Source organism: Rhopilema esculentum, chromosome 7 (assembly GCF_057945365.1).
Source record: "Rhopilema esculentum isolate cy_ngs chromosome 7, ASM5794536v1, whole genome shotgun sequence".
Lineage (NCBI taxonomy): Eukaryota > Metazoa > Cnidaria > Scyphozoa > Rhizostomeae > Rhizostomatidae > Rhopilema > Rhopilema esculentum.
In genome coordinates, this window is record NC_142821.1 from 11,822,147 (window position 1) to 11,840,890 (window position 18,744).

Consider the following 18,744-nt stretch of genomic DNA (forward strand, 5'->3'; position numbering starts at 1 on the left):
TAGCTTACAGTCTAAGAGGTTATTGATATGTAAATACAACCGTGGTAGTCAATTGAAAATACTTAAGGAAGTGAACGTAAAGTTGAACATTGAAATAGCTGTATAAAGATTTTTTTAGCAAGGTAAGAAAACGATTGCAACATAAAGATGTCAAGTTTATTTGTAGAATTGTCAGTCCTCATTTTTATGAATTGGAAATTACTATTCAAGATCTAAATATCAAATGAATATAACCAATAACTTGATAAAAATAGTTTGCAGTATACAAGCGTGATATTTAAAAGTTGTCTCATATAAGGACAATTAGATTACATTCAACATTCAGGAATTATTAATTGCTACTTTAAAACAGAGACCTGATTGCTGTTGCTAGATATGATTAGATACAAAATAATGCACACAATTTTCAATAGAGTGATACACTGATAATAATGATAATTTCTTAGGAATCTATTTTCAGAATATTTATTTCACCAAATTAAAAGTGAGATGATTCAATGGATGATTTGAAGTTTTAAGTTCGTTCAAGAGATTGAAACCAGGGACTACACTCATGTGGCCATATTTCTAATAATCAGTCATGGATCTAGCTGATTCTCTCTTTCTGCTTATGTGGTCAAATTTTGTAAAAAACGATAATAAATTTTAGTAACGATGTCTTCATAAGGCCTTTAAAAATCAAAATTGAATCTCGTTTGAATCTATATTTTTTTCGGTACATTTTGGATTTGATGACCCTGATTGTTCTGTGTATACCCTGTACATTTACAAAGGTATAAAATGCTTATGATAAACATTTGCAGCATTTCCCAGCAAAACTTTAAGTGGAATGTTCAAAAAGTGAAAAAATATGTTCATTAGTCTAGTTATTGAGGAATTTCAATTTTAAATACTTGGAAAGACGAATCCTTTTCAGGGCCGTAAATCTGTCATGTCAATTGATGGGGTCAGTAGAAGGAATTTATGATTCTGCAGTTTAGATTCGAAAGGAGAAGGTCTGTAAGGCCAGACAATCGACAGTACCAATGCTAAAATATTTATGAATTCTCACTTTGTTGGTTGACTATTGTATGATGCCTTTTGATTTGTACTTCTCTCTAAGATTGTGCTATCTAAAATTTGGTCAGGTGTCTAAGGGGCAACTTAATTTTGATGACGTCAAACTCTAGTGCTCTTTTGAAGAATAAGGTAAAAACAAGAAAGCTAGCACCTGCTATTTTCAAGGGCACTAATTGATAAAAATATCACAAATTGAATTTCACATTTTCTATACCGCCTATAATTGTAGAGCTTTTCTCCATCATGAACGGCAAATATTTTGATTCAATACTTATTGCGACACGATATATAATTTTGAGAAGATGAAAACCCTTTTATAGATTAAGTGAATTGCATGTGTAAGATGTGAACGCTGCTTTATCAGTTTTATACTAATGATACATCTGATAGCTAGTTGACAATTGAGCATCCTTGAACAGCTTCTAGGCATCATTAAACAACGGTAAAAATATTTCTACGATATTGCGCTATGTCTATACGTACTCCTGATGATCAAGACGTTTACACTTTTTGTTGACGAGCAGGACTGTCACATTTTGTTTTGTATTTGACACTATTAGACGGGTCTGACTGTATTTCCACCTGGCCATCATCATGATTATTGCTGGCTGCGTTGTAACGTGCTCCAGGCTCATCTCCCTGCGTTCTCGGAGAAGCCTGGCTCTGCTCAGAATTACGGGACCCTTTACGACGTAAATGAACTAGCTCAGCAATAATACCAAGGACGAGAACTAAACCTGCCATCGATCCACCAATTGCTTTTCCAAGGTCAGTCGAAGAAGAAGAATCTTTCGACGCAACAGTCTTAGATGAGGTAACATCATCCGCTGCTAAAGAATATTGTTATTAGCATAAGTGCTTTATTTATTTTATATATAATCATACCCACGTTACCATTTAAGAAGACTGACAAAGACAAGCATGATATGATTAAGGAAGAAAAAGTATAACAGAAGGGTTGAGCAAATTAATTATAGGATGTATATTTGAAAGAAAACCTTGAATTATATGTAGAAGAAAGAAATCAATATTTCACTGAAGAGTGTGAATAATTTTCATATAACTAGCCAATCACCCCTCCACTTCAAGCACTTTTAAATCAGCCCATTTTAGTGGAATTACCCGACAATATCACTAAATCTTCTCTCTATTTTAGAATACTGCAGTTACAAAACCAAATTTCCAAATTTTTACTACAGCTATCGATACTTGTAAACTTAGTAATTCCTTTGTGAAATTTCTTACCTTCACAATTAATTCCAGTCCCCTTATAGCCACTTTTGCACGTGCACCGGTATGAGCCGATTGTATTTGTGCATAAAGCATTGGCACTGCATCCATGGGTCCCTTGAGAACATTCATCAGCATCTAAATGTTAAAGTTTCAGCTCGTCAATACAAAAATTGAATAATTTCAATGTAAGTATCCTATCACTTATACATTTTAACTACTTAATCCGACCGAATTATTTATCATTCTTTGCTATCTATGAATTTTCTCTCTTTTGTATCTTATTGCAATTACAAAACTCCATTTCTAAATATTAACTACCACTGTCGATTCCAATATCAATTCTTTCATTGTTTTTCTTAGTTATTCCCTGGACAAATTTCTTACCTTCGCAACTAATTCCAGTTCCCTTATAGCCACTTTTGCATGTGCACCTGTATGAACCAACTGTATTTGTGCATAAAGCATTGGCACTGCATCTATGGGTCCCTTGAGAACATTCATCAGCATCTAAATGTTAAAGTTTCAGCTCGTCAATACAAAAATTGAATAATTTCAATGTAAGTATCCTATCACTCATACATTTCAATTACTTAATCCGACCGAATTATTTATCATTCTTTGCTATCTATGAATTTTCTCTCTTTTGTATCTTATTGCAATTACAAAACTCCATTTCTAAATATTAACTACCACTGTCGATTCCAATATCATTTCTTTCATTGTTTCTTCTTAGTTATTCCCTGGACAAATTTCTTACCTTCGCAACTAATTCCAGTTCCCTTATAGCCACTTTTGCATGTGCACCTGTATGAACCAACTGTATTTGTGCATAAAGCATTGGCACTGCATCTATGAGTTCCTTGAGAACATTCATCAGCATCTAAATGTTAAAGTTTCAGCTCGTCAATACAAAAATTGAATAATTTCAATGTAAGTATCCTATCACTCATACATTTCAATTACTTTATCCGACCGAATTATTTATCATTCTTTGCTATCTTTGAATTTTCTCTCTTTTGTATCTTATTGCAATTACAAAACTCCATTTCTAAATATTAACTACCACTGTCGATTCCAATATCAATTCTTTTATTGTTTTTCCTTAGTTATTCCCTGGACAAATTTCTTACCTTCGCAACCAATTCCAGTTCCCTTATAGCCACTTTTGCACGTGCACCTGTATGAACCAACTGTATTTGTGCATAAAGCATTGGCACTGCATCTATGAGTCCCTTGAGAACATTCATTAGCATCTAAAACAAAAACTCCAGTTTATCAAAAACTTATTTCGGAAGCAAGACAGTAAGACATATAAAGTATTTTGATAAAATAGAGAAAGGAGACCAAATTCTTGATTACGGCAATTAACCCTATCCAGACAAGGGAGGGGGCACAAATGGTTATTCTTTCCTAACTTCACGAGCTTCAAAGCTATACCCCTCAGACCTCCTGACTTTTAGTTTTAGCCTGTCTGACACATAATCATATAAAAAATTGAAAATTTTTTGCTAATCAGGGTTTTATGTAGGGGCGTTTTCAAAGCTCGTCAAGTAAAAATATGTATAATATGCCACGGATTCGTAACAAAAGTGGATGTATTGATGAAAAATAGTATCAAGGCATTAATTTGTGCCCTTTTCATGATTCTGGCCAGAAAATAAAAATTCAACATCGTTTTCTATGGTTTATTGCTGCGCATATATTTGTTGACATATTTCTAAAAGTTAATTTAATAAAACTGCAAGTTGATGGTATGAGCCAAGGCAGTTTAGGCATTAAAAATTAACTTGAACATGACATTTAGCTCTATCGATCATTAAGTTATACAGAAAGAACGATAGCCAATTGCAAATGATGTTGAGTGCTTGTGTTGGAACGTTGATAATTTTCAGAAATAAAATTCAAATTGTGTCAATCATCTTTTTTCTGTTAGAAAATATGTTAAATTTGCTTATTTTATTATATCAATTTTTTACGATTTTGTAAAATTTTCTAAATTTTTGCTCCACCCGGCCACCATTATGATGACGTCATCGTTAAACAACGTGACTTAAAAATCAACCAATAGAATTAAATTTTGGATAATAGATAAGAGTATCATCCTACCAATGTTCATTGTCCTAGCTAGAAGGACAAAAAATTACGGAGGGGGTTAAACCTTTGGATGAAGTAATCTAAAAAATTCAAAATAAAATGTATATTACCGACGATACTGCAGGTAGTTCCACTGCCCGTATACCCGCTATTGCAGGTGCATCGGTATGAACCAGCCGTATTTGTACATAATGCATTAGAACTACAACCATGGGTTCTTTTTGTACATTCATTCACATCTATAAGTAAAATTATAAAAGTTTGCCACTAATTATTTAAGCAAACTGAATCAATTTCCGAATCTTCAACAAAAAATGAAACGATAAGTAGATAGCTTATATCATGCTGACTCAAAGTTTTCAAAAAAAAGAAGATTCAACTTTGCTAATGAGTCATATCATCTTTGGCATCAAATGCAAGAATTTAAATGATCAAAAGAATGGCTGACATTCACTTAGTTTCATGCTGTCACCTTCGATTGCCACAATAAAGCATCATATAACAGTTGTAACACTTTACTTTCTTCAGTTGTATCTTGTCCATGCAAGACAGTGTTACTAATTATTGCACTAAAATGTCTTCAATTAACGAATACCATTGTTAACAATGCGATGCTGTCTCCGTCTTATACTGATGTGAAATATAGTTGTTCATTCAACTACTTCCAAAACCAAGACTAGCATGTTTCTGTCTAAGAAAATAATCTTCTCATAGGTCGCCAAAAGGGCTTTTTAACAAAAAAAGAGAAAACACATTTGGTATAAATGTTTGCTTCCGGTACCTGGAAAGATGAAGAAAGCCATTAAGGTTGCTTTCCTAGGTTAATTTGATTAAGAATACCTGCATATTTTTATCATTTCTTGATTTACAAATTAGGCAGGAGCTTTCATTATTCTGTTCAAAAAGTTGATAAGCCGAGCTGTCGCATCTTAAAAAATTGACAAAGATACATTTGATTTGCAGCAATCTTTCTATGCAAACAGAAAGAATGGAAGCAAAAGACTCTCGATGTATCGATAAAATATATCTTTAACGTTTTCGAGGGAAAATTTGTTTTCAATTTTTTTATCTTTTATATTAAACATTCATAAAACGTAAAGATGTAAGACAAAAATATAGCGCGCTTTTATAACGCAAATTTCATTTTTGCAAATTCTTACCTGCACAACTTATCCCCGACCCCGTGTATCCACTCTTGCAACTGCACCTGTATGATGTGGTCGTTTTTATGCATATAGCATTAGAACTGCATCTATGAGTTCCTTGAGTGCATTCATTCAAAACTGAAATAATAGAATGGGGCACTTAACATATTATGTGATTAAGTTTGGTAACAACTCTCTTAAAGGTTTCCGCAATATTTCTTTCTTGAAAACAAGCAACTTTGATCAAACATACTTTCACTTGACAGAGAGATTTTCCCTTTGGAACAGCGAAAGAAATCATATATCATACTTGCAGAAAACAAGCCCTTCTCTTTCTACGGAGCTATTTAAAAGCAATTCACAGGGTCAATTATGTACACTTACGTTCAAAAGGTGAGGCACCACAGTAATGGCGACGGAGTTGTAAGCAATATGACCTTCGAAATTCAAACCACTTTTGTGAAGCCATTCGACGTCAGTTTAAAGTTCAAAATTAATCAAATTAACTTGAAAGCATTTGAAATATTTAATGTTTAAATTTTGAGAATATATGTTTTTTAGAATATCAAAATTGTAAATGCTTCGTTGGCCAGTCTCATAGCTTTAAATCCTTTACAAGACTTGCTAAATTTAATCAAAAACTTTTGAGGCTGTTTCTTTTCTATGCGACATAATGATTTGAAAAAGCGTTCGCAACATCACATTGACGTGTCTGAGATCCAATATTATCGTATCTTTACTGGCCTTGAACTTGCAGAAAGTGACATTTTTACGGCCGTTTTTTGACGAGGACTCTTTCGGTGTCATTGAAACACCTACGTGTCCCTGTTTAGGCAAGTCGCAGGACAAAAAGTAGCGACCAAGACTTTTAAAAAATTATTTGATATCAGTAAGAAATTATATAGCGTATTTTCTTGATTTTCAATCTCATTTCTATTCTTTGATAAATTTTCAATTATTTTCGACCCAAACAGTTATCTTAAAACATTTATGTAACTTGCTATAGATATTTGAATTTCGCTTAGCTGAGAAATTTTGGTGGCAGTGCTGCCATTTTGTGGCGGGTGGTACAATACTTTTCGAACGTTAGTGTCTGAGTTAGGCCAAATTTTTTCACACTTTTACATAGAAAAGAGAACTTCCATGCTAATTACGACATTTGGGCCTAAACTTGAAGATATAAAGAACTTCATTAGGACAAAAGATGCCTTAAAAGTCAATCTATATCTAGTTTCTATGTATCTGTCTTTTCAAGCACAGTGTTTGGACAGGCCATACATTGCATATAGACCTTGTTTGTCAACATTGAAGGAGTGTTGTTATTGTTAAAAAAAAGTTATCAAGCCTTGGGCATTTTAGCAAAACATTTGTCCTTTAATTTACAATGACATTTTTATAAATCTTTTGGCTTTCAGCTTAAAATGATACTACAATAAAATGGGTATCACAATCAGAATATCTTTATTGCTGCTTTCTTTAGATATCCTCATAAAAGAAGTACATTATTCCTCATTAGAAAGTACATTTTTCCCGTCCAATTATGTCGAAATATCTTGCCGGATGTTGATAGCTATTCCGTACAAATCTATACTTAAAGAAGCAAAAATTAGAAAAGCTTCTAATAATTTTACATTCATTGGCTTAAAGAGATGATTCTTCATACCTGAGCAGCTGGTTCCACTTCCTGTGTAGCCGCTTTTGCAGAAACACCTATAAGAGCCAGCCGTATTCGAGCATAAAGCATTAGAACTACATCTGTGTGTTCCTTTGGTACACTCATTTACATCTGAAATTAGAAAATTGAATGTATTTCCATCTATAAAATTCAGAATCAAACCTTACAATACTATAACATACCATTTATGACGATAAGCCATCACTCATACCCAGTTTCCATTACATTTATAGCCTTGACATTGAGCAATAATTCTAGATAGAAATTGAAGGTAGAGCGAAATATTAAGATTATGACAAACAATTGGCCCTCTTTGTAAGCGTGTTAGATGGATTTATTTTTTCTGCAGGGCCGAATCTATTCCGTATCTTCGTGTCTTATTAGCAGTACAAAATCAAAATGCTTTTGCTCTTTTTCGATTCATTGCTTTTATAAATAATTCTGTATAGTAAACACCATACCTAAGCAACTAAATCCCGTCCCAATGTATCCACTTTTGCAGTAACATCTGTATGAGCCGATAGTATTGGTGCATAAAGCATTGGAACTACATCTGTGGGTTCCTCTTGTACATTCATTCAGATCTAAAAGTAAAAAATTCGAATGCACGTCATCTGCAAAATACATAGTCACAACCATCCTTTTAAAATCGCAACAGTGCCTCTTTCAATGTTGTTTTTATTTTGTCTTCAGAATGGGGTTCCTCTTTATGTTTTTGAAATAATAAGTGCTATTACTTTCCCATTTATGGACTGTCTCAGTAAACAATATTATTTTTAAGAATATTTTATTTAAATAACTTTTTCATCCTTATCTTTAAAAAATTTAAAGAAAAATTTGCTTGATGTTTTGCGGTGGTAATAATACCATAAGACCATAATAAGCTGATTTTAAATGCAGTTGTCTTTTTAAATAATTTTAATCTTACTATGTAAACAGAAAGAATGGAAGCTACACAAAAGACTCTCGATGTATCGATAAAATATATCTTTACGCTTTCGAGGGAAAATTTGTTTTCAATTTTTGTATCTTTTATATTAGACACTCATAAAACGTAAAGATGTAAGACAAAAATATAGCGCGCTTTTATAACGCCAATTTCATCTTTGCAAATTCTTACCTGCACAACTTATCCCCGTCCCCGTGTATCCACTCTTGCAACTGCACCTGTATGATGTGGTCGTTTTTATGCATATAGCATTAGAACTGCATCTATGAGTTCCTTGAGTGCATTCATTCAAAACTGAAATAATAGAACGGGGCACTTAACATATTATGTGATTAAGTTTGGTAACAACTCTCTTAAAGGTTTCCGCAATATATCTTTCTTGAAAACAAGCAACTTTGATCAAACATACTTTGACTTGACAGAGAGATTTTCCCTTTGGAACAGCGAAAGAAAAAATATATCATACCTGCAGAGAACAAGCCCTTCTCTTTCTACGGAGCTATTTAAAAGCATTTCACAGGGTCAATTATGTACACTTACGTTCAAAAGGTGAGGCACCACAGTAATGGCGACGGAGTTGTAAGCAATATGACCTTCGAAATTCAAACCACTTTTGTGAAGCCATTCGACGTCAGTTTAAAGTTCAAAATTAATCAATTATAACTTGAAAGCATTTGAAATATTCAATGCTTAAATTTTGAGAATATATGTTTTTTAGAATATCAAAATTGTAAATGCTTCGTTGGCCAGTCTCATAGCTTTAAATCCTTTACAAGACTTGCTAAATTTAATCAAAAACTTTTGAGGCTGTTTCTTTTCTATGCGACATAATGATTTGAAAAAGCGTTCGCAACATCACATTGACGTGTCTGAGATCCAATATTATCGTATCTTTACTGGCCTTGAACTTGCAGAAAGTGACATTTTTACGGCCGTTTTTTGACGAGGACTCTTTCGGTGCCATTGAAACACCTACGTGTCCCTGTTTAGGCAAGTCGCAGGACAAAAAGTAGCGACCAAGACTTTTAAAAAATTATTTGATATCAGTAAGAAATTATATAGCGTATTTTCTTGATTTTCAATCTCATTTCTATTCTTTGATAAATTTTCAATTATTTTCGACCCAAACAGTTATCTTAAAACATTTATTTAACTTGCTATAGATATTTGAATTTCGGTTAGCTGAGAAATTTTGGTGGCAGTGCTGCCATTTTGTGGCGGGTGGTACAATACTTTTCGAACTTAAGTGTCCGAGTTAGGCCGAATTTGTTCACACTTTTACTTAGAAAAGAGAACTTCCATGCTAATTACGACATTTGGGCCTAAACTTGAAGGTATAAAGAACTTCATTAGGACAAAAGATGCCTTAAAAGTCAATCTATATCTAGTTTCTGTGTATCTGTCTTTTCAAGCACAGTGTTTGGACAGGCCATACATTGCATATAGGCCTTGTTATTCAACATTGAAGGACTGTTGTTATTGTCAAAAAAATTTATCAAGCCTTGGGCATTTTAGCAAAACATTTGTTTTTTAATTTACAATGACATTGCAATAAAACTTTTGGCTTTCAGCTTAAAATGATACTACAATAAAATGGGTATCACAATCAGAATATCTTTATTGCTGCTTTCTTTAGATATCCTCATAAAAGAAGTACATTATTTCTCATTAAAAAGTACATTTTTCCCGTCCAATTATATCGAAATATCTTGCCGGATGTTGATAGCTATTCCGTACAAATATATACGTTTAAAGAAGTAAAAATTAGAAAAGCTTCTAATAATTTTATATTCATTGGCTTAAAGAGATGATTCTTCATACCTGAGCAGCTGGTTCCACTTCCTGTGTAGCCGCTTTTGCAGAAACACCTATAAGAGCCAGCCGTATTCGAGCATAAAGCATTAGAACTACATCTGTGTGTTCCTTTGGTACACTCATTTACATCTGAAATTGAAATTTGAATGTATTTTCATCTAGAAAATTCAGAATCAAACCTTAAAATACTATAACATACCATTTATGACGATAAGCCATCACTCATACCCAGTTTCCATTACATTTATAGCCTTGATATTGAGCAATAATTCTAGATAGAAATTGAAGGTAGAGCGAAATATTAAGATTATGACAAACAATTGGCCCTCTTTGTAAGCGTGTTAGATGGATATATTCTTTCTGCAGGGCCGAATCTATTCCGTATCTTCGTGTCTTATTAGCAGTACAAAATCAAAATGCTTTTGCTCTTTTTCGATTCATTGCTTTTATAAATAATTCTGTATAGTAAACACCATACCTAAGCAACTAAATCCCGTCCCAATGTATCCACTTTTGCAGTAACATCTGTATGAGCCGATAGTATTGGTGCATAAAGCATTGGAACTACATCTGTGGGTTCCTCTTGTACATTCATTCAGATCTAAAAGTAAAAAATTCGAATGCACGTCATCTGCAAAATACATAATCACAACCATCCTTTTAAAATCGCAACAGTGCCTCTTTCAATGTTGTTTTTATTTTGTGTTCAGAATGGGGATTCTCTTTATGTTTTTGAAATAATAAGTGCTATTACTTACCCATTTATGGACTGTCTAAGAAAACTATATTTTTTTTATTCAGAATATTTAATTCATATCAATTTTTCATCATTATCTTTCAAGTTCAACAGAAAATTTGCTTGATGTTTTGCGGTGGTAATAATACCATAAGATCACGATAGTCTGATTTTAAATGCAGTTGTCTTTTTAAAAATTTTCAATAGCAATAAAAGTCACAATTCTTCTTACGAATTCTATCTTCAAATAGGTTGAAAACAGGTTTTTATCCAATCAAATATAAATAGACAGACAAAAATTAAATCAATGTTTTCTTTTATTGTTTAATTCCTTGAAAGGATTAAGGATGTTACAAGTCTAATTTTTTTTTACTTTGGAAAAGTCTGTTTTTCATCAATTACTAGTTGAATAATTATGCATAATTGCTAAATTTCTGTTCAGAATTTGAATGAACTGTAGATATGTCACCGAAGATTGGACCTTATTGGATCATTATTAGATCTCTGATAACATCTCAAATGAACGTAAAAGTTTAATATTTCAAATAATTCTAAAATTAACGCTTTGTTTCAGGTCGTGTTATTGAAATATTTTTGGTGGAAAGTTGATAACATTTGCAAATGGAAAACTGCAGACGAGCCTTGGCTATATTGGCACTTGTTCACTTAGCTATATTGGCACAAAATTTTCTTCCTGATGAAAATGTTACCTGCGCAACTTGTTCCTGTTCCCGTATAACCGCTTTTGCATGTGCACTTGTATGAACCAACAGTATTTGTGCATATGGCATTAGAACTGCATCTATGGGTTCTTGTAGTACATTCATTGATATCTAAAATTAAAAATTTGTTGAGCTCCTTCAACAATGTTTAGGAACCGATTTACATGAGAGGGAAGGCTTGTTTTCTATGTTCCCTTCCAAATATTTTTGTGTTCTTCGTAGATTTTGCTTTTGTTCGGAAAAAGCAATTCGGGTAGTGAGTAGTAGCAAAATGAGGCAGAAAAGTTGCTTGATCTATCTTCTTGTCTTTTATTGATTTGAAATAAGGCGTTTACATCAGTTTCAAGTCACGTTAATGGTGTGACACAAAATCCAGTAATTATCCAGGACCCTACTCCCTCCCCCGAATCGTCTCACTGAAAATTCAAGTAGCATTAAAGCTTTTAATAGAAAACAATTGACCTCTCTTCATTTCTTCATATGAATGATATATGGCAAACCAACTTTCTTTCAATTCATCAATTTCAATCATGCACCTTTTATCTTAACTATTGAGCTCTAAAATATTTTCCCTGTATTCTTATAAGAGGTTCCATCTCACATTGAAATGCTTCAAGTTGTTTGAATTTCCAATCAAAATTAAATTCTTGCCATAACGTTATTGCACTTTAGTTGAATTTGCTCAAAATAAAATTAATTTTCAAAAACAAGATTGACAAGAAACGTAAATTTGGTTTTAGACAAGAATCCAGCTCACAAAAAATTGGAAATGGCTGCAGCAATTAAATTGATTGTTCAAGGAAAAATAAAGCAATTCAATAGGCTATGTAAACATACCATAGGCCATGTAGCCGACAATGACACCACGATATCCAGAATAAGTGCGGGGCCTATTCAATAATAGATAGACGTATTTGTTTTTCGCAGTATACACCGTTGGAGTTTTGATTCCACAGATCCTCCCACTTACAGTAGTTGCGTAAGATGTTATGCTTGATGACGTTGTGTAGACAGTAGATGATGCTAAAATAAAATTATAGAAATCAGTTACACAATAACATTCTTTTCTCCTACAAATCTTTTAGGATATTTCAGAAAAGCAGGAAAGACTAATAGATTCATTTTGGATCTTCATTGGAAACCTTTTTTGAGCCTTGTTGTGAATTTTTTTCACAATTTACGAATGTGTTTAAAAGAAATTGACTAATCTGCAGACTTGTCCACGGACAAGAAAAGGACCTATTCGATCTATAGAATAATAAGAATGGAACTTTTCAAGATCCAAGAATCATTTTTCAGATTAAAGATACTTTCAGACATCAATTTCTTCTTTTGAACTTTTAAGAGGTCTGCTCTACAGAGAAGCTCACATTAGACTCTGAATAGGAGAGAGTTTCAAATATTCTTCTTCATTGTAGGGAAGGTCAATTGTCTGTCGGAAAGTAGGTGTTTAACAACGAAAACCGGGAGAATATTCAAAATGTCATTTAGTAATTGTAAATGTCACATTTTGTAACGACAAAATCATGTTTTGTAATCAGAAAATACTTCTCTAGCTTTTTTGAGCACCCAATACTTCCAAGAAATTGGTTTAACTAAACTTTATAATACTTGTGAAGGTATTTCTTAAATGAAATCAAGCATCGTTTTTCAAAATTTGGAAATTAAACCAAAATTTGCATTAAAGATGATTGGTGCCTAGGCCAAATATCATAGCCGAGGATATAACATTGGAGGAAAATTGAAAGTAAAAGAAACGAATAAATTCATTTTTAACCCTTTAGGTGGCGTTTGCTCACTCCATTTCCCATTATAAATGACATCACGAATAAAGTTTATTCAGAAAATCAAGTTCACGGACCAAGGTAAACTTATGGGATAACAAAAAAACCTAAGTAAAATAAAATTGTGTTTCGATCATGCTAAATCAACTATGGTTATTGCAGAGTTATTCAATTCAGAGATAAGGCTGCTTATCCTCTCCCTGTTCAGAATTTATGAAAAAAATTTCAAAAGTTCTTAAACCAGCGTCCTATTTTAGGCAAAGTTTTTGAAGCAGATAACACCGAATTTTCTTAAAAAAAGTTTCTAGACTAAGTAAAATTTAAGGAGATGTAGAGACTAATCACAAAATTCTTAATTGTAAATCATGAAGGCAAGATCAATGTAACAACTCTCAGAAAAATTGTCCTAAAATTTTCAAAAGAATCAAGAACAGCTCTCTTCTTGAAGATTTGTCAAGACAATAGGGCACTGTTCTTTAAGAGTAACTGTTAAGTGTATTAAAACATACTTCATATGGCCCAAAGAAGCAATCAACAAATTCAAGACCTCTGGTCTATTTGAAACAGGTATTATATTCATTTACCTTTCACTTCAAAATAGGAATCAGTTGTGTAACAGTAGATAGACGATGTTCTGTATAATGAAACGTCCATCACAGCAACCCGTACCGGATTATTACCGGCGTAATAGCGCCTCCAACACGGGGTGCTGCTCGCGTAGTAACTGTAGGGCCAACCAGAAGAGTAGAAGGTGGCTGCTGCAGAACTATCGCTGTAGCTATAAAGAAAGCACTATATATAGTAAAGTGAATTCAAAAATGAAATTAATTTGTTTTCATTTGAGATAGTAAGTGTTGCTTTGCAGTCTAATAATTTGGGCGAACAAGAGTCAGAACATAAAGGCTTTGAACAACTTGAGCAAAAATTTTCTTAATTTGTTTTTGTGCAAAAAATATACCTGCTATTTTCATAAATGAATTATTCTTGCATTCCTATTCTTGTCAGCCAGTGCAGTGGAAAGGCCAACCTGATTGCCCCTCTGGTACATAAGCCTTTTATGCCATCAAAAAGTTTGAAAATGTATTCAGAAATCTTTAATTCATAGAAACCGACAAGTTTTACCTTGTTCACAGGCAGAGGACCATCAAATCACTTGAAAGAAAAACATATGTAGGTAATTCCCTTTTTTGATCAAGTTTGAAAAGCATGATTTTGCCTAAGTATAACTTGTCGCTAAACTCACAGGACTTGCCAAATCATTGGTTTAACCCTATCCAGACTAGGCTTTTTGAAACTTTCGGGAGACTAAGGGGGGGCACAAAGTGCCCCCCCTCCGTAATTTCTTTGTTCCTCTAGCTAGGACAATGAACTTTGTTTGGATGGTACTCTTATCTTTTCTCCACATTTTAGTATTATTGTTCAATTTTCAAGTCACGTGGTTTCACGATGACGTCATCATAATGGTGGCCGGGTGAAGCAAAAATTTAGAAAATTTTAGAAAATCTTAAAATATTCATTAATTCCAAAGCATCGGGCTAAGATATTAGGATATGCTAATTTGATGCATTTTCTAATAAAAACAAGAAGATTGACACAATTTTAATGTTACTTCTCAAAATTATTAACGTTCCAAACAAAAGAACTCAACATATTTTGTATTTGGCTATAGTTTTTTCTATATAACTAAATGATCGATACAACCAAATGTCATGTTTGAGTTCATTTTTAATGCCTTAGCAGACAAATTATTCTAAACTTGCAGTTTTATTAATGTAATACCTATAAATCTGTCAACAAATGTGTGCGCATGCGCAGCAGAAAAATCATAGAAAAGGATGTTGAATTTGAATTTTCTGGTCAGAATCATGAAAAGACCACAAATTAATGCCTAGATACTAATTTTCATTAATATATCTACTTTTGTTGCGAATCCGTGGCAGATTGAACTATTTTTTACTTGACTAGGTTTGAAAACGCCCCTACACAACCCCCTGATTAATGATAAAAAAATTATCTTTTTATATGAACATGTGTCAGATAGGTTAAAACTAAAAGTCAGGAGGTCTGAGGGGTATTGCTTTCAAACTCCTGAAGTTATGAAAGAAAAACCAACTAGGGGGGCACTTTGTGCCCCCCCCCCCTAGTCTGGATAGGGTTAAAACAGCACTGACAGAAATCATGCCAAATACATTGGTCTTCTGATAATGTTCTGGCACCCAGCAATATTATGCGTTACAGTATGTACCCGCATAGGAGAACCCTGGGTTTCTCTTGGCAGCCTAAACAGGATTTTAACTAGCAGGCTGCTAATCTAGATTCATAAGAAGGCTCTTATATACAGAAAAGCCTTGCACAAATTAACACTGTTTCCACTTCAAGAATTCTCACCATCAAAGTTAAGCCAGTTTTATTTTCGTGCTAAATTTCAACCAGTCAAATGCATCTGTCTTTTTGGATTGCACAATTAAAATGCAACTTACGATAACCTGATTTACTTTAATCTGGATTGATTTGCTAGCGTGAATAGGGTGTTTGAATACCTTTTTACTATTATTTGTTTATGAGAGCTTTTGCCAAATTGGGGCTCTTGGGGAATCTTATTTGGGGGGTTCAAAAGATTAAATTCTAGACTCAGGGTTCTTTAAATCACAGGTTCTTTTGTGGAGGTTTCTACTGTTCGTACTTACTGCAATACGAAGTATCTGAAGAAAACATCATGAATTGATAGCCAATCTGTGCAGTGATGAAACGGTTTTTGTAGCGAAAAACAAGTATTTGCAGTCATGGCGGGATAACTTTGTTGTGACTTGGGCGGGACATAGATGTGTACCACAGGGAGAAACATGTTTTTGATTAAGAAGATATATATATATTTGATGATGATTATATGCAATATTTTCTACTCAAGAGAGAGAACCTCTCTCTATGCCTCGTGCTTCTAACTCTGAATCAATACTAACGATGAGAGGGCGCAATGCGACGAGATTCTGGAAAGGCCAAATATTATAAAACCTTCTCACCATGTGTCCTGGACCCCAATGGAAGAGTCCTGGACCCCAATGGAAGTTTTCTGTCTCCTTCTCAATAAGCTTTATGCATACTTCAAAAACTTCAAAATTTTTTGACTATGAAAAATAAATTTCATTGCCTAAACATACTCAAGGCTAACAAGAGAGAGGAGAGAGGAGAGAGGATAGGGAGGCAAAATGACCCAGGGCCTCAAGGTCTAGCGTAGCTTGTGCTCCAAACCCTTTCTTTCAGTTCTAGGGGTTCTCATGAAGTAAAGAGTTGCATTTCAAGAATGAAGATTATCAAATGAACAAAAGTATACCTACAAAATGACAAACTGTTTTAAACGATTGCAAAAAATTGACTGCAAAAAAACTCTGACTGCAATGACTGAAATGACTGCAAAAAATTTCCCCTCGCTTCGCTTGCAGAGTTGTTTGTCTCTGAAGCCTTTTGGCCGCCTCGAAAATAGCTGATACTTACTTAGAAAGTACCAAATAATTACACAAACAACACATTATATATTAAACTGTGATATGTGATAAATATATATATTAAATTGCGGGAAGCTTGTCTGAACTACTGTCTGTAATGCATGTCCGACAGAATAAGAAAATAAAACAAGTGAAAATCGTTAAAAAACAAGTTGAGTGCTTAATTAATCGTTTTTTATTAAGTTGGAGAAGTTGCAGATATTTTGACATTTTGAATGACCTGTCTGAAGAGTAATTGTCAAATGCGATATAAATAAAAATCATTAATGAATTTTTCTTCTAACATTCTGTAGCAAAATGCTGTTGTTCCCACTGATGCAAAAAATCCATGTTTGGCTCTGCAAACCTCTTTTCAAGGCCTCAGCCAAAAACACCTGTTTTCATCAAAATGTGCAATGATAAAATTACTTTAAAATTGGGAATGCATCTAGTGAAAAGCTAACAACCATTCATAAACTCCAGATTATGTAATACAGAACTGCGGAGCATACAACGGATTAGGAAGAGATCTGAAAAGATTTAGTTTGGTGGGGGGCTATCCCTGCTAAAAGTGAAATCATATTACTTTTGCTTTGTTCTAAGAACAGTTATGAAAATTTTGGGGGGCTCGAAGCCATTCCAATCAAGGACACTCTTCCCCGCGGGCCCTGGTTAGATGAACACCTTCTGTTTCAAATATTTTTCAGAAGTAAAATAAGAAAAGAAAAAGACAAGTTTATACTAACTAGCAACTTGATGTTGCTGAGCCGCCCATCCGTGACGATGACTTGCTCTTTAACTGGTATGTCAATGAAAAACCGGTTCGTGTTATGGAGCTATCTGATCTGAACACAATGTTTGCATATCCATCGTAGGAATACATATTGAATGGCTTTGTGTCAATCATGTTGTCAGAGCAGTATCTCCCAATGCTTTTATAAAGTCTGAAACGAAATCAGTAATAACATCGATCATAAAGCTAGAACCAGGAATGAGTACGAGGGCCTCCAAAAGTGGTGGAGGCTGTTCCCGTGTCTCCTTTGAAAAGCAGCCAATGTCTTTTCAAGGCTGTTTTTGTAAACATGTTTCGTCGCTTGTGTTAGATAAAACTTCACAAGAACTTTCACATCATTATTTCAAAATCGAACCAGATAACATGCTGGGTAAAATTATGAAAGAAGGTTTATAAGTATTGCCTAGGATCACTCTTGGTTGTGAATGCAAGTAGGAGAGAAAACAGGGAGCGACAGATCCACGGATCGGGGCATGTTGACCTGAATTACAGCTTTGTTATTGATGTTGTATGGAACTGCGTATTCAGTAATTCTTTGGGATGTCTGCATTGTAGATTTCTAGCGAGAAACCTGCGAATACAGGATCAAAGATATGGCTGCAGATTTCTTAGATACGTTTAATAAGAGCAATAGAACGCGTTTCAAACGTGGTTAATGTAGAGCAGATGTGGTATTTATTATTTCTCTTGTCCCCATACCTGGTGGTGACCTTAGACAGACTGTTGGTATTTTTTGTGCCACCACTGCCTATCGTACTGATGGAATCATCTTGGTTGTTAGAACATCTAGTCAATTCTTGCAGCAGGAAAATTTAAAATGGCTTTTAATAACCCAAAAAAATTTCAACATATAACTAAGTTTAAGACACTTTAAACTATAAAACATCATAACACTGATCAAAGACGGTAGGTTAAGAATTAGGTTTATTCAATTTTTGATGGTCATTGGAATTATTGCTCTGGCTCGTACACAATATTTTTATAAGTATAATGTTTATTAAAATATTTAGGCTCGAGATCATTAAATTTTTAAGAATATTGTAAGATTATTGCTCAGTTTCAACTCGCGTGCTCTTCTCGCATTCTCAAGCAGTTGCCTGTTTTGCGATGTTCATGAAAGAGAATCACGTGATCGATATATCTCGATCTTTCAAGAAGCGCAGTGTCTATCCGAGAGCAAGTTATGTTCCCCTGAAACCATATCAGATTTGCAAAAACATAAGAATAATTGAAGAATATATTCAGGCTTAAAACGAA

At 33.8% G+C, this 18,744-nt stretch overlaps 2 protein-coding genes across 3 annotated transcripts in view; both read right to left on the bottom strand.

Moving 5' to 3' along the window:
- Positions 1 to 18,744, bottom strand: part of LOC135683478 (uncharacterized) — a 48,320-nt gene that overhangs the window by 24,922 nt on the left and 4,654 nt on the right. Inside the window, exons 2-11 of the mRNA XM_089109400.1 lie at positions 17,441 to 17,638; positions 13,797 to 13,990; positions 12,266 to 12,451; positions 11,417 to 11,539; positions 10,449 to 10,571; positions 9,977 to 10,099; positions 8,327 to 8,449; positions 7,668 to 7,790; positions 7,195 to 7,317; positions 5,547 to 5,669 (exon numbers count right to left, since the gene is read on the bottom strand). Of these exons, the coding sequence (XP_088965526.1) occupies positions 5,547 to 5,669; positions 7,195 to 7,317; positions 7,668 to 7,790; positions 8,327 to 8,449; positions 9,977 to 10,099; positions 10,449 to 10,571; positions 11,417 to 11,539; positions 12,266 to 12,451; positions 13,797 to 13,990; positions 17,441 to 17,638 (1,439 nt within the window). The remainder of the gene's footprint in view (positions 1 to 5,546; positions 5,670 to 7,194; positions 7,318 to 7,667; positions 7,791 to 8,326; positions 8,450 to 9,976; positions 10,100 to 10,448; positions 10,572 to 11,416; positions 11,540 to 12,265; positions 12,452 to 13,796; positions 13,991 to 17,440; positions 17,639 to 18,744) is intronic.
- LOC148959990 (uncharacterized) lies at positions 1,647 to 4,306 on the bottom strand. 2 transcript variants are annotated; one of them, XM_089109410.1, is made up of 5 exons: positions 3,423 to 4,306; positions 3,050 to 3,172; positions 2,677 to 2,799; positions 2,305 to 2,427; positions 1,647 to 1,886 (listed from the first exon to the last, which is right to left on the bottom strand). In XM_089109410.1, the coding sequence occupies exons 1-5, from the start codon at positions 3,543 to 3,545 to the stop codon at positions 1,791 to 1,793; spliced, it is 588 nt and encodes a 195-aa protein (XP_088965536.1). In that variant the 5' UTR covers positions 3,546 to 4,306; the 3' UTR covers positions 1,647 to 1,790. The 2 variants fall into 2 exon arrangements, with proteins under 2 accessions (XP_088965536.1, XP_088965535.1); XM_089109409.1 differs by having other exon boundaries at positions 1,647 to 1,889.

Excerpts from the sequence above, each read along its gene's own strand:
- LOC148959990 (XM_089109409.1), bottom strand. The coding sequence starts at position 3,545 with ATGCTAATGAATGTTCTCAAGGGACTCATAGATGCAGTGCCAATGCTT. Across the intron at positions 3,173-3,422 it reads AACTGGAATTGGTTGCGAAG|ATGCTGATGAATGTTCTCAA; the intron begins GTAAGAAATTTG and ends TTTAACATTTAG. Across the intron at positions 2,428-2,676 it reads AACTGGAATTAGTTGCGAAG|ATGCTGATGAATGTTCTCAA; the intron begins GTAAGAAATTTG and ends TTTAACATTTAG.